Below are 15,281 nucleotides of genomic sequence, written 5' to 3' on the forward strand. Positions count from 1 at the left end.
AATCCCCAAAACTGGCAACACTGCTTGTGGGGAATGTAAAACAAGTAGAGGATTTATATTAAACTACCGCATCCCTATTGTAGCTGCTATAAAAACCATAGGATGAGAAATTAGTAATGCACTTAGTTTACATAAAATCTCCTAGTAATGATGCACAGAACCGAAGACCCGGTTCCGCATACCCGGGTCTTTACAAGAACCAGTCCGACCGGTTCTTGAAAGAAGAAGAAAAACGGACCCAAGTGAAGATATATCACATGAAGACGCAAATATCATCGAATCTGATGGTTCAATTTGGAACCAAATTGACGCCAAATATGCTAATCACATAGCAAGTTTTAAAGAAGTGTGCTACTTCTGTTCCCAGCGAAAGAGTGTTTTCAACAGCTGGTGAACTCGTGTCAAAGAAACGAAATCGTCTAAGTAGCGATAACATTGAAAAACTTATGTTTCTTCATGGAAACATGAAGTTCTTTTAAAACGACACACTAAAAAAAAATAAATATCAAAAGATTTATTTTACTTTTACTTTTATATTTTACGTTCATGAGTAAACTTGAGTTGATTTTAAAAGAGTCGGTAAAGTTGCCCTTTCCAAATTTTTGAAAAATTGAATTTTCCACATTTTGAAAAAGTGAAAAGGTCGAAAAACCGACTTTTTGGCCCTGATCGACAGTCCCTAGAAGAGATGTTGAATGAAAGCGCTTGGAATTTACCGAAAGATGACTTAATTATTGAGAAGAATTATTGTGAATATTGCAATCCCGAATTTTAAAAAGGACATAGTAGCACTGGGCTAGAAGAATTTAAATTCTATACTATATTCTATTAAATTCTAATAAATGAATAAATACCTTGTCGGATAATTACCTAAAAGTTTCGAGTTTGAAGATGCAATTCAAGTAATTGCGAAATATCGGAATAAAAATGAAGTAATTTATTATTATAAAAACATAAAAGAAATTACCTCGAGCTTGATTAGTTGCTGATTTACATTGGACAATTAAAAAGGTCCAATAAAAAAACAAAAACACTTTAAGAAACAAAATCAATTTATGTTTCGAGACTTTTATTAAAGTAATTCCCAGTTTTTACACTGAAAAAAAAAAACACATATTGGCGTGAGGCCAAAAATTTCTTGTCCTTAAATCTTATTTTGACAAAAACTAAAAGCGGAGATGTCTTTTAGCACTTTAAGGTCAGTACTATGTTCGTTTTTGCGTTGAAATTTTCACGGTTACTTTATTAAAATAGTTAAACATAAAGTAGATGAATTAACTCAATCGATGCGCAGTTTCTTGTTCCTCTAGATTTCAGCAAGACTTTACAGGAATATGTTTGTTTTCATTTATAATTTTGATTATTTCAGGAAATTTCTACTTGAAGTCGAATCTGAATAATTTGGAAACTTAAGTTGTCGGTAATATGCTTTTAAAGGACTTTAATAGCACCCGAATTTCCGATTTTGTTTAATTTTTTACATTTCAATTAATAAAGATCAATTGATTCAACAGATATTCTACATTAAAAACCCGTCAGGAAAGAAAATGTAGGTTAGTTTAAGAAATTTTTAACTAACCTATATTATAAAATAAAAAGTAAATATTTTTATTTAATTCATTCGTATTTATAAGGAAACATTTGGAGTTAAAAATTGTAAAAATGTCTTTCTCGCAACACGAAATTAATATACTAACACCATGTACCAAATTTCAACCAGATCGGATGAATTTTGCTCCTCCAAGATATATATGGGGGCTATACGTAAAAGTGGCCCATTTGCAATACCATCCGACCTACATCAATAACAACTACTTGTGTCAAGTTTCAAGTTGATAGCTTGTTTCGTTCGGATGTTAGCGTGATTTCAACAGACGGACGGACGGACGAAGATGCTTAGATCGACTCAGAATTTCACCAAGACCCAGAATATATATAATTTATGGGGTCTTAGAGCAATATTTCGATGTGTTACAAACGGAATGACAAAGTTAATATACCCATCCTACACGCAGAGAAGGAATATGATCACCTCAACCATGTTTCAAGAGCAAAATGTTATTTTTGTATGGTGACCATGTAACATGTTTGTCACTAAAATTTTATTTTCTCGTCAAATATAACCTGCTTGCCGAAATCAGATACATGATTTCCGGGAAAATAACATGGTTGCGAAAACCATGTTACATGGTCACCACCCAAAAATAACATTTTGCTCTTAAAACATGTTTGAGGGTATCATATTCCTTCTCTGGGTGTATGGTCGAGGGTATAAAAATAAATTTAAATTGCCTTTTGTACCGCCATTTTTAAGTGTAGGTTTCAAGATCAGGGATTTCAAAATTTAATATTGCTCTAACATGACATCTCTATTGCACATATGGCTAAAGAAAACAAACTCAAAACCAATTCTTTGCAGAATAAGCAACAAATCAATACACTCAAATTATATATCCGGCAATGATGGCGGCGAACGTTTTAACGAGACGAATGAGAGAGTATCGTATTTATGAAGTACACAATTACACTTGATATTTGTTTCTTTATCTCAAATGTTCTCTCTTTCTCCCGCTCTTTTTGTACATTTGTTATTATTTATTTTTTTTTTTTTGTATTTTCTCTAGATTTTAGTTGAATTTGCATATTTCTAGTTGTGTGTTCACTCATTTCATTTACATGTTGCTCTTGATTTAATTATGTCTCGTTGGCCAATGGACACTGTATGTTTATGTTAATTTTTGTACTGTTTTTATCACATTTTTTGTTTTTTTGTTTTGCTGACTATGTTCAGTATCAAATTTCGTTTTCGAGTAATACACATAAATCTGTTATAGTTTTTTTTTGTTATTATTTACAATATTAATTTCAAGTTCTACACTACTTGGACGAATGTGTGAAGGAATTTAAAGTGGTCAATTGTCCAAAAGACTTTTTTGAATGCATTATTGACACTGAGTTTATATACACTATGCGCTATTCGCCAATGACAAATAATTTAGTTACCCATCACAGTCGCCTCTGTTTTGGAGATAAGATAAGGTTATCTTTACCCAATTAGTATTTACAAAATGACAATCATATGGTATAAAGGGTAAATTTGCGAGGGTGCGAGACAAGGAGCGAGCCTTCCCTAAACATTGTATTGCCTATGAATGATTTTATTCCCCTCGATAAATTTAACATACAATTTTCAGAGGAAAAATTATGCAAGTCCCTTTAATAAATCTGTTAATCAGTTGCATATGTCAGCGTATATAGTTCGAACAAAAATGTGTTTATTATATAACAATGCAAATTGTTACAACGTACTTGATGGGGTATAGAATTGTTTCTATTTGTGGGTTATGCAATTAACAGTTGATCGATACTTTACATTCAACGACCAAACACTGAAAAATTATTACCATACGGGTGGTGGATTATCTCAGTAATGCTGATGAAAATTCTGAATGTTTCGATGCTTCTCTAAGTGATTTCACAAAAATGTTGAACGCCGTTTGGACTTGGATATAAAAAAGAGATCCCTTGCCATTGAGCTAAATGTAAAATCGGGTAGCACTCCGTGATAAGGGAAAAGGTCCCCACAATGGATTGACCAGTCTAAGTGAGGCTGAAATATCTGCCGATCTCAAATCTGTATTGTACATTATTTATAGTTAGCCAACCCCGTACAATAATAATACCGAAAGAGCGAAAAAGCTTGGAATTACTATATGGCATTGTGAAAGTACCAATATGGTATTGAAAATATACCATAAAGGTCGCAGCAAAAAAAAAAGCGGCGCTAAAAAAGTAATGAAAATGTTCTTTTTGGATCCGCAAGTGGTGCAAACTTGACGCAGAAGCGTTGAATTTAACATGGGCTTGTCATAGGACGGAAGTCCTCCATTTCAACAGCCGTTGCACTGAATTTACATCACTTCTTTAGGTGTGATCCGAATTCAATGTTTTGGATGTAAATGAAAAAATTCTGTAATATTTTGTCAAATAAATAATTTTTTATAATTTTTAATGGATTCTAACGCTTGTCGTAAACGTTTGAACTCAAATATTTTCAAAAATGCACAATTTTTTCAGATTGGATTTAGCATTTTTTTCGACAAAATTTAAATGATTTGTACCATTTTATGAATTCTTACTCTGTTTTTAACCTATTTGAAACAAACAAAGTTATAATTACCTATTAAAAGTATGAAAAAACCAAGTTATAAAAAATTTAATTAAAATAACTTCCTGGGTAGTTAAAATAAAGAACATCATGGGGAGTGCATCTTCTGGAAGTGCTTTTAAAGTTGTGCCTTTGGAAGAACTTCCAAATTTGTTGCTGGGGTATTGATGAATTGACAGCACGGTATTACTACACTATTAGAAAAATATGTTTTTCATATGTTCCGATAAAAACAAAATGTGTTTCGGGAAAAACACAATATATTTAATTGCAAACATGTAATGTTTGTAAACTAGCATTAAATGTTTGGGACACATATGTTAATATGGTAGAACATATTATGTTTGGGATAAGAATGTTTCATAAAAATAATATGTGTGAATGTAAACATATAAAAATTTGAAAATTTCGAGTAAACATATATATTTTTGATATTTTATTCAGAAAGCAACAGAGAGAGAGTATAAAGAAAGAAATAGAGACGGAAACCGGGAGGTTTGACGAAAGATATCAACATAACACAGCGAGAGAATCAAAAGAGAACAATTTCTGCGAAACTGCTTGTATGTTGTTTCGGAAAACTGTTTTATAAGTTAATTTGTTTTGGCTATGTCCCAGCAAAAAATATTTCACCAGTAAGAGTTCAGTTGCGCTTTTTGGTATACAATAAACTAGGCAGTGCATCTACACTCCATGAATCGGTGGCAATAACGTAAACGAGTAATCAAACTAGTTTATGATCATTCGTTTACGTTATTGCAATCAATTCATGCAGTATAGATGCATGAAAGGTAGTGCTGTTTTCGTTCACGAAAACTCAAGATTATATATCACTTCTGAGCAATATTTCTATTAAAACAAGTAAGTAAAGTCGGGCGGGGCCGACTATATTATACCCTTCACCCCTATGTAGGCCAAAATTTGTGTTACCATCTCAACTACTTCATATTTGCTGGAAGCTATATTAAGGAGACAATTTTTTTACTTCTACAATATCTCTAGAATTAAAATTTAAATCGGCTAACGCTATCCAGTTAATTGGAGGAAACTTCCATTGAAAATGGGTCTGAAATGTGTAACAGTCTACCATATTTCCCCAACTCTGGTGTACGTATATATGGAAGCTATATATAATCTGAACCGATTTTGACTAAATTTGACATGTATACACGGATGAAAAAGACTGTTTTTCATATGTTTGGCTATAAACATTATATGTTTGGAACACAAATTTTTAAACACAATATTTTTGAGTGCAAGCATATAATGTTCATAAACTAGCATAACATGTTTGGGACATATATGTTAATATGTTAGAACATATTATGTTTGGGACATAAAATGTTTGTAAATATAATATGCTTGGATGCAAACATATATTAATTTAGAAATAGCCTATAAACATATATGTGTTTAGTAGCTTGGAGCGCTATTTAACAGGGAGCGATATTGAATTAAGTTGGTGGTTGTTGCTTGTTATTACAAAATTAACATTTTATTTTTCCTTGGGCAATTGATCAGCTACTTCTTTGATTCTTACAAACTGTGTGGTCCGCTGTTCGAATCCCCGTCCGGCAAAAGGTAAAATTAAAATAAAAAAATCATAAAATTGAATAATTTCTTCTACAATGTTTGTATTACAGAAAAAGGCGCTAAGAACTAAAAAATCTCGTGGAAGTGAGAAAGATGTCGGGGAATAACAATTGGGCAGAAACAAAATTTTGAGCATTCAGGTCGAAAAACTATGTTGTTAGCACCTATATTAACTGTTTATTTTCATAATTCATTATGATTGTAAATATATAAATAAATAAATAAAATTTTGAGCACAATATTGTTTGGGAGAATTTTTTTTAAGCATATAATATTTTTGGGTGCAAAATGCTTCCAAACGTATTATATGTTCACATAATAACATATTGTTTTTTGGAAGACAACATTATTGAATTTGGATGCAAAAATACAAAATGTTTGGAACTTAGACTACCCAAACATATATTGTTTAGACCAATATGCTTTCAAACATATTATATATTGGTAGAGATCAAACACATAAATGTTTGGGCAATACCCAAAAATGTATATGCTTGAAGCAAAATATGTTTGGGAGTATATGTTACAGAAGCGATTTTTTGTGAGGGTGTAGTTAGAATAATAATTCTGCTATCTATGCGAAATTTCACGTAAATGGGAGTATAACTTTGGCCCCCCTGGTCATATGAGTGCAAATCGGACAGAAGATATATATGGGAGCCATATCTAAATCTGAACCGATTTCAACCAAATTTGGTACAATTACCGATACTACTAAACGTACTCCTTGTGCGAAATTTGAAGCAAATCACGGCAAAACCCTTGATTTTGAGGCCATATAAGTTCAAATCGGACGAAAGATATATATGGGAGCTATATCTAAATATGATTCGATTTTGACCATATTTGGCACATACAATAGTATCATTAAAAGTACCGCTTGTGCAAAATTTTAAATAAGCCAGGGCAAAACTCTGGCTTTTGAGACCATATAAGTCCAAATCGGGCGAAAGATATATATGTGAGCTATATCTAAATCTGAACCGATTTTGACACACTTAACGATACTATTAAACGTACCCCTTGTGCAAAATTTGAAGCAAATCACGGCAAAACTCTGGCTTTTGTGGCCATATAAGTTCAAATCGGACGAAAGATATATATGGGAGCTATATGTAAATTTGAACCGATTTCAATCAAATTTACCAAGCATTGGTAGAATGTCAATTCTACTCTCTGTGCAAAATTTCACGAAGATCGGTAGTAAACTTTGGCCTCTGTGTTCATATGAGTCTAAATCGGACGAAAGATATATATGGGAGCTATATCTAAATCTGAGCCGATTTGGCTGATATTTTGCAAGATTTTCGAGATTCATAAAATATTTGGATGTATGGTATTTCAAGAAAATCGGTTGATAAACGCTAAACGCTAACTATGACCAAATCGGGGATAAATATATATAGCAGCTATATAGAAATCTGAACCGATTTTTTCCAAAACCAATAGCGATTGTCTCTGTCCCAAGAAACGGCCCTATGCCAAATTTGAGCACGATCGGACTTAAATTGCAAGATGTACTTTGTGCACAAAATTACATATACAGACAGACAGACAGACAGACGGACATCGCTAAATCGACTCAGAATTTAATTCTAAGCCGATCGGTATACTAAAAGATGGGTCTATGACCACTATTTCTTGGCGTTACATACAAATGCACAAACTTATTATACCCTGTACCACAGTAGTGGTGAAGGGTATAATGAGCAATTATATCAACGCTATGTGGAAGCTGCTCTAAATCGGGACATCGCCCACAGAAATCAGCGCTGATTCGGTTGTTTTGTAAGGAATTGGTACTGCCTCCCTCCCTTACAATCCTGCTGAAATAGTGCTCCATATTTTGTTGGGTTGTTGCATTTTATGTATGTGTGGACACGTGTTTTGTTTATCTTTTTGGCATTATGGGCACAATTTTTTTCTAGGTTCGTCAAAAGAAATCGGAAGGTACGAGGAGTAAGTCAAAATATTCAGACAAAGAAAATTAAAAAAACAGTGGAAAATATATAAAAAAATACAAAGGGATCTTCATAAAAAATAACGAGACCCTATACTAACACCATGTACCAAATTTCAGCCGGATCGGATGAAATTGGCTTCTCTTAGAGGCTCAGCAAGCCAAATCGGGGGATCGGTTTATATAGGGGCTATATATAATTATGGACCGATGTGAACCAATTTTTGCATGCTTATTAGAGACCATATACTAACACCTTGTACCAAATTTCGGCCGGATCGGATGAAATTTGCCAAATCGGGGGATCGGTTTATATAGGGGCTATGTAAAAGAGGATCGATATGGCCCATTTGGAACACCATCCGACCTACATCAATAACAACTACTTATACCAAGTTTCAAGTTGATAGCTTGTTTCGTTCGGAAGTTAGAGTGATTTCAACAGACGGACGGACGGACATGCTCAGATCGACTCAGAATTTCGCCACGACCCAGAATATATATACTTTATGGGGTCTTAGAGCAATATTTCGATGTGTTACAAACGGAATGACAAAGTTAATATATCCCCATCCTATGGTGGAGGGTATAAAAATGTTTCGGCAATATCCAATAATATATGTGCTTCCTGCAAAATATGTTTGGAACATATGTTAGAGAAGCGATTTTTTGAGGGTGTACCAACACCAAAACGATATTGGGCTTAATATCAACCCGATATTAATTGCGTTAATCCATATTTAGTTTATTATTTTCCTACACAGAAAAAAGTGAACTGATTTATAGGAAGAATAAACTAAATTGAACTAGGTTAGGTTAGGTGGCAGCCCGATGTATCAGGCTCACTTAGACTATTCAGTCCATTGTGATACCACATTGGTGAACTTCTCTCTTATCACTGAGTGCTGCCCGATTACATGTTAAGCTCAATGACAAGGGACCTCCTTTTTATAGCCGAGTCCGAACGGCGTTCCACATTACAGTGAAACCACTTAGAAAAGCTTTGAAACCCTCAGAAATGTCACCAGCATTACTGAGGTGGGATAATCCACCGCTGAAAAACTTTTTGGTGTTCGGTCGAAGCAGCAATCGAACCCACGACCTTGTGTATGCAAGGCGGGCATGCTAAACATTGCACCACGGTGGCTCCGAAATTGAACTAAATTGTACTCTACATTTTGAGATTTCCATTGTTAAAACCAGGAAAAGTTAGTGATCTTACTTTTCTTTTGATTTTACTTTTTAACTGCAGTTCACGATATTACATCCTTACATAGAAGAAAAAATTAACTAACAGTAAAGAAGAAAATCATTAGCACATTTTAACCATACTATTTTTGGGAATCGTACGAACATTTACTTCTGCTTTAGTTCATATTGAACTTATATGTATGGTCATTGAACTTTATACCTTAACATAAAAAGAAAGGAAAATATCACTAGGCTGTTGAAAATTAAAACTTTCTTTTTATGCTAGCTATCCTATATTTTCATGTAGTCTGATCATAAGGTGGCACGTTATTTAGATCTATACTAAAGGCAATGGAAATGTAGTGTATAGATTTATATCTGGCCTTGTTTTAATCAATCAAAGTCCTTCATTTGCTTTGTCCAAGCATGTTCGTATATAATGATAATAATATGTAGAGATTGATTTGCTAATTTTTAAAAAATCTGTTTAGAATGGCAAACATAGTAAATATTCTATTACACCAATATTTAAACTATTTTCATAACACTTGCGTCACTGTTTTGTCATTCATTATCATTGCCAATAAATAAATTATGCAAGCGTTGCCACCCTCATTTTCGAAAAACAATATTCTATATGAACGCCTAAACATATACTTTAAAGTTTTGTATTAAACGAAAGCTAATGAGCATTAGAACTTAATTAATAAAATTCCTTACAGCCTGTTTCGGTATGTCTATCGATCGAATGAAATTCATAGAAACATCTGATTTTTGGTTATAAATTCAGCTGTTTGTTTCCATTTCTGTCAATTGATAGAGCTCGATCGACATACAGAAACAAGCTGTTAATCTCTGTGCCAGAAAGTTCGTTTGAGATTACTGATTTGATTGACATTCAAAAATGAGTTTAGTATAGGTAACATACGGCCGGTTAACAAACGGTTATTCAATTACATATATACATATATAGACTGGATTACATACGATTGAAAAGTGGTTTAGCTAAACTTGGTCTTCATGAAAATCGACAATAGTCTATATATTCTATTAAAAGGATATTTACAGTGAAACCTCTAAAACTTGGATACCCTGAAAACCGGACACCTCCTAAAAGTGGCAAGTTGTCTGGGAACGTTTGCTATATTAACACACAAAAGTTAACCTCTCATACCTGGACACCACTCAAATGTGGAAACAATTTAGGCGACCGTGGGTGTTAACCTTTCAGAGGTTTCACTGTAATCCATTTTCATAACACTTGCCTCACTGTAAGCAATCTCTTGCCTTTCACTTATTATTGCCAATAAACATTTTATGTATGGGTTAACATTTCCATATAGGAAATTAACACAATTTTGAAGAAAGCCTTAACATATGCTTTAAAATTTTGTATTAAACTAATGCTAATGAGCATTAGAAGATTACTAACACAATCACATTGCTGCTACTTACTTGATAATCTGTCAACACTTTCGAAACGTCCTTCGACTTTTGAACGTAATGAATCCAAATCGAATGGGGCTGCAAGGCCGTGATCAACACTGCGTGATTTACTCCTGAAATAAACGAGAGAAAGAAAAAACGAAATAGAACAAATCAGATATGGTATACAGATCAGATAAAAAAAAAAATAAAATTGCAATGAATTTTTTTAAATATTCGATGACATTAAAGATAATTTCGCAGAGAGTCAAGTGGAAATAACCAAATACAGCAAGCGATGGAATTTTGTTATAGAGCAAATTTCTATGTATGAAAAAAACAAAAACAATATCGATTTTATATGTATACGTTTTTAGCATCAAATTGGATTTTAATTGTTTCCAATAAACAATAGAAAAACACAAAATTTGAAGGTATATAGAAAAATATGCACATACGTGTTGTTTAACAAATAAAAAAAACAAATTATGTCAACAATAATAGCTTTTGTCAGCCGATTTGTGACACATATTCATTGACATGGATGCATTGTTTTTCACTTACGAAGATAAGATACCCTAAAACTATAGAAACTATATCGTAATTATTAACAGTGATCAAGTAATTTAAGGCGAAACTTTCTGCAGTATAGAAGGAAACCGACCCATTTTGTCGGTGACATTCACATCTGCGGCCTGTCGGCTGAGCCGTTTATTCAGCGCATATATCTTATACGTAAAAAATCAAATTAATAGAGTACGAACCTCTATGAGATTAATTGTACGACTAATCGTGCAACCCACTTTTTATTTTATTTTTATTTTATTCATCTCTCTTATTACCAAATTATTATAGAAAGGCAATCTTCAATTAGTTTGGGCGGATGAAAGAAATTTTGACGGCTTAATTATCCATTCTGCAGCAGAGAAAGAAGCCGACCAATTTTTGTCGGCGGCGGCTGATACTTAATTTTTGCCTCCGGCGGCAGCGGCTTGGCGACTATGCCGATATAAATTTGCCTATTCGGCGGCCGAATGGTAATGAGATTATTTGTAAAACTAATCTTAAAACCAAGTATACATTTCCTACAAATTTCCTGAATTAATTTTTTCTAAAATTATTATAGAAACTTGATGCTGATTGATTGTGGGCGAAAGATTCAAAATTTTGGCAAAAAAATACAACAATTTATAATAAATTTTTCTGTTTTACCTCAATGTTTTTGATTAAATGGCAGCTAAATTTGAGTCGAGATCAGTCGACGTATTCGGGGGTGGTGTCGACTGGTAAAAAAGGATCGGCGGCGACTATAATCGGCGGTGCGACTCGGCGGCTTCATTCTATGCTCTGTGCTGTATATGTATGGTAACAATTAATTGTACAATAAATCCTATAATCGCTCTGAACACTTTTTATTGTGATGAAATTATTAAAGTTGGTGCTGATATACATCCAGATGTTAAATACACCAAAAGTGGCTGTACCCAATGCTTAGCATGCTCGCCTTGCATACAAAGTAAGGATCATGGGTTCAATACCAGTTTCAACCAAACACACAAAAGACCGGTGGTGGTGATATTTATAAGCTTTATAGCCGAGTCTGAAATGAATTTCAGTTAAATTAGTATAAAATTCAGGAAAAATATTCAGTGAGGCTTTCGCTTTTCCAAATCCGAATTGCCGGGCCTCACGCTTGACACCTGCCATCAGATTTTGTACAGCCACCTTGTCCACCTTCTTCGCCGCAGAAAGCCAGTTTGCCTTGAACTGCTGCTCGTCCTTAGCAGTTTTTTGGTCTTCTTTAGGTTCCGCTTGACAATAGCTCAGTATTTCTCAATTGGGCGGAGCTCTGGCGTGTTGGGAGGGTTCTTGTCCTTGGGAACCACCTGCACGTTGTTGGCGGCGTACCACTCTATGGCCTTTTTACCGTAATGTCAAGATGCCAAATCCGGCCAAAACAGTACGGAACAACCGTGTTTCTTCAGGAAAGGCAGCAGACGTTTATTCAAACACTCTTTCACGTAAATTTCTTGGTTGACAGTCCCGGAAGCTATGAAAATGCTGCTTTTCAAGCCACAGGTACAAATGGCTTGCCAAACCAGATATTTCTTTGCGAACTTTGACAGTTTTATGTGCTTGAAAATATCTGCTACCTTTCCCCTTCCTTTTGCCGTATAAAACTCCTGTCCCGGAAGCTGCTTGTAGTCGGCTTTGACGCAGGTTTCGTCGTCCATTACCACGCAGTCAAACTTCGTCAGCATCGTCGTGTACAGCCTCCGGGATCGCGCTTTGGCCGTCGTATTTTGTTTATCATCGCGATTTGGAGTCACTACCTTCTTGTAAGTCGATAGTCCGGCTTGTTTTTTGGCTCGATGTACGGTTGTAGACGATACACCCAGCTTATTTGCGGCATCTCGGAGAGAGGTTAGGGTTTCGCTTGAAACTACCAGCAACTCTCTTTGTCGTCTCAGCAGCTTCCGGTTTTCGATTTCTCCCCGATCCAGACTTCCTGGCTGTCGACAAACGTTCCCCAAACACTTTAATTACATTTGTAACGGTTGATTTGGCAACTTTTAGCGATTTTGCCAGCTTTGCGTGCGAGTAGCTCGGATTTTCGCGATGTGCGAGCAAAATTTTGATACGCTGCTTTTCTTGCTTGGACGGCATTTTGACAACTGAAGAGTGAATTCCAAAATCAAAATAGGAGCAACATTCTACACACACATACACCTTCAAAATGAGGGGTGCTCAAGGTTTTTTAAATGCAAAATTGAAAGAAATACGTCAAGTTTATATTGACCAAATTTTGACCGTATCACCCTTTAAACATACAATCGTGCAGCACTCATTGATAAGTGAAAGGTTCACCACTGGGTACTGAATAGTCTAAGGGAACCTGAAATATTGAAATGCCACTATACCTAACTTATATTTGTCCTATGATAAAAATTTCTAGTAAAACGAGCAATTATCATCTTCTTCTTGCCTTTGTGGGATTACTCTAATCGAAATGTGACTGTCAGTTTTATGCATTTGAAAGATGTTATTTGTAAGAGTGCTAGTACCTTGGGTAGTTGTTTCATGCATTTTATTCGCAATGAATGCAGCCCTCAAATCCATGTTGACGGTTTAAGCTGACGCTCGCTAATTTCGCATTGCGGAGCCACTGTTGATTACATTGGCTCAAATTGACGAAATTGTAGCAGCTGCTTTAGTAAAGTAAAAACTATCTCTTTAGGCCCCTACTGACCTAAAGGCTCAGGGGGTTCTTTCTGGCCAATTTTCAAACGCACGATGCGCTCATACTCTGACATCTGGAATTTTTAGCCTTGTTTGGCTCAGCGGGGTATTGGGGTCCCTTATGACCCATCTGTTGATATATGTTGAACCTTTATTGAGTTCCTCGCCTACTGGCTCAACGGGGTCCCTACTGACCCATCTCGAATAACTAACTTAGGAGTCCCTTCGGACTTGCTGTGCTCCTTACTGACCTATAGGGTCCCTTCTGGCCCACTTGGAATATATAATTGTATTTAATTGAATTGAAATGTTATATTTTGAATGTCCCGGCTGCTATTAGCCGTGTAAATAAATAAATAAATATGAATAAATAATAGAATTATTTCTAACCGTTTCTACATTCATTTGCAGCAAAAACTAAAAAATCCTCCATCCAAAAAAATTGTATACCACCATTCTATAGTCGTTTAAAAAAAAATTCTTCGTAGAGTTGCTAAAAGGATAATCAAATTGTATGGCTGCTTGTACTCTCACCATCCTTCAAAATATTGGTAATTTAGTTTCAATGGAATTGAAATTTCGACTTTCGACTTTAAATCTAGGATCAAGAAAAAGTGGATTGGAAATCCCTTTTTTCAATGGCAAATGACATTTGAAATCTGGGTAAAGTGGATTTTGGAAGTATAATGTGAATGAGGTATTAATTCCAAAAACACTTTAAATCAAAGATGTTAAATCCTCAAAATAATTCTTAGCCTATATTTGAAGCTTTTTCATTTTAAATTAAAAGATTCAATATTTCAGTTAATTTAGGGATGATTTCTTTAAATCAAAAATGTGTTTCTTTACTTTAAGAAAAATTTGCCTCGGTTCAAAGACATTCGACTTAAATTTAATAATTTTTTTGAAGCAAAAATTAGAAACTTTTTTTAAATAAAATGTCATTATTTTAAAGAAATTTGTCCTTAACATTTTGTAAACTGCGCATCCTGAAATTGAGGTTACTTAATCTTTAATATCACGTAAATATTTTTTTTCAATGTAGCTGTCAAACGGAGACGATTTCACAAATTTTTTTAGCTCTTGAATCGATTTGGCCTACAATGGAATTATGGTGTCGATATATTGCCTTGTACTATCAATATAAACCACCTTTGGTAAATTGATATTTAATTTGTCTCTTGACATTTATTCATCTCATATAGAATGTAAAGTCCTTACAATAGTTTCATTGATATGCATCACTCAGATCTGTTGATGAATTCTGATATTTATGTGTAATTGGAATGTTTGTACATATTAAACATTTTTGATTGGAATTTTAAATTTTATTTTATATCGATTAGCCATGTCTATTTTAAGTGACTTGTTACGAAATGCATTTCCGCACATGGAACGGCAATAAAAAAATGCAATTCACTCTTAATTGAAACATTAAAACGATGTACAAATGCGTATAGTCAATGTATGTGCTCATGTTTAATCTATATTGAGAAAATTGTCATTAGGAGGGCTCACAGATAGTACACTGAAAAAATATTTGCCTAATATAAAAGATTATGCAACCTTAATTTAAGGACACGTAATTTAATTTTCATTAATTGATTTAAAAGAAATTTTATAACTTTCCCTCAAACCTTTTTTTCATTAAATTTAGGACACGAATCTTGAAAATTTACGTCTCTCTGTTAGAGTCGTATGTTG

At 34.2% G+C, this 15,281-nt stretch overlaps 1 protein-coding gene and 1 long non-coding RNA gene across 19 annotated transcripts in view; one reads left to right on the forward strand and one right to left on the reverse strand.

The window, feature by feature from the left end:
- Positions 1-15,281, reverse strand: part of mtd (TLD domain-containing protein mustard) — a 467,609-nt gene that overhangs the window by 133,716 nt on the left and 318,612 nt on the right. For all 18 annotated transcript variants that reach the window (XM_075290869.1, XM_075290868.1, XM_075290867.1 and 15 more), the window contains one exon: positions 10,368-10,471. In XM_075290869.1, the coding sequence (XP_075146984.1) occupies positions 10,368-10,471 (104 nt within the window). The remainder of the gene's footprint in view (positions 1-10,367; positions 10,472-15,281) is intronic.
- LOC142239318 (uncharacterized) lies at positions 10,979-11,743 on the forward strand. The gene is made up of 3 exons (XR_012722989.1): positions 10,979-11,117; positions 11,193-11,374; positions 11,464-11,743. It is a non-coding gene; the product is annotated as an uncharacterized LOC142239318 (long non-coding RNA).

The sequence above is a fragment of the Haematobia irritans genome, chromosome 1 (genome assembly GCF_050003625.1).
Source record: "Haematobia irritans isolate KBUSLIRL chromosome 1, ASM5000362v1, whole genome shotgun sequence".
Lineage (NCBI taxonomy): Eukaryota > Metazoa > Arthropoda > Insecta > Diptera > Muscidae > Haematobia > Haematobia irritans.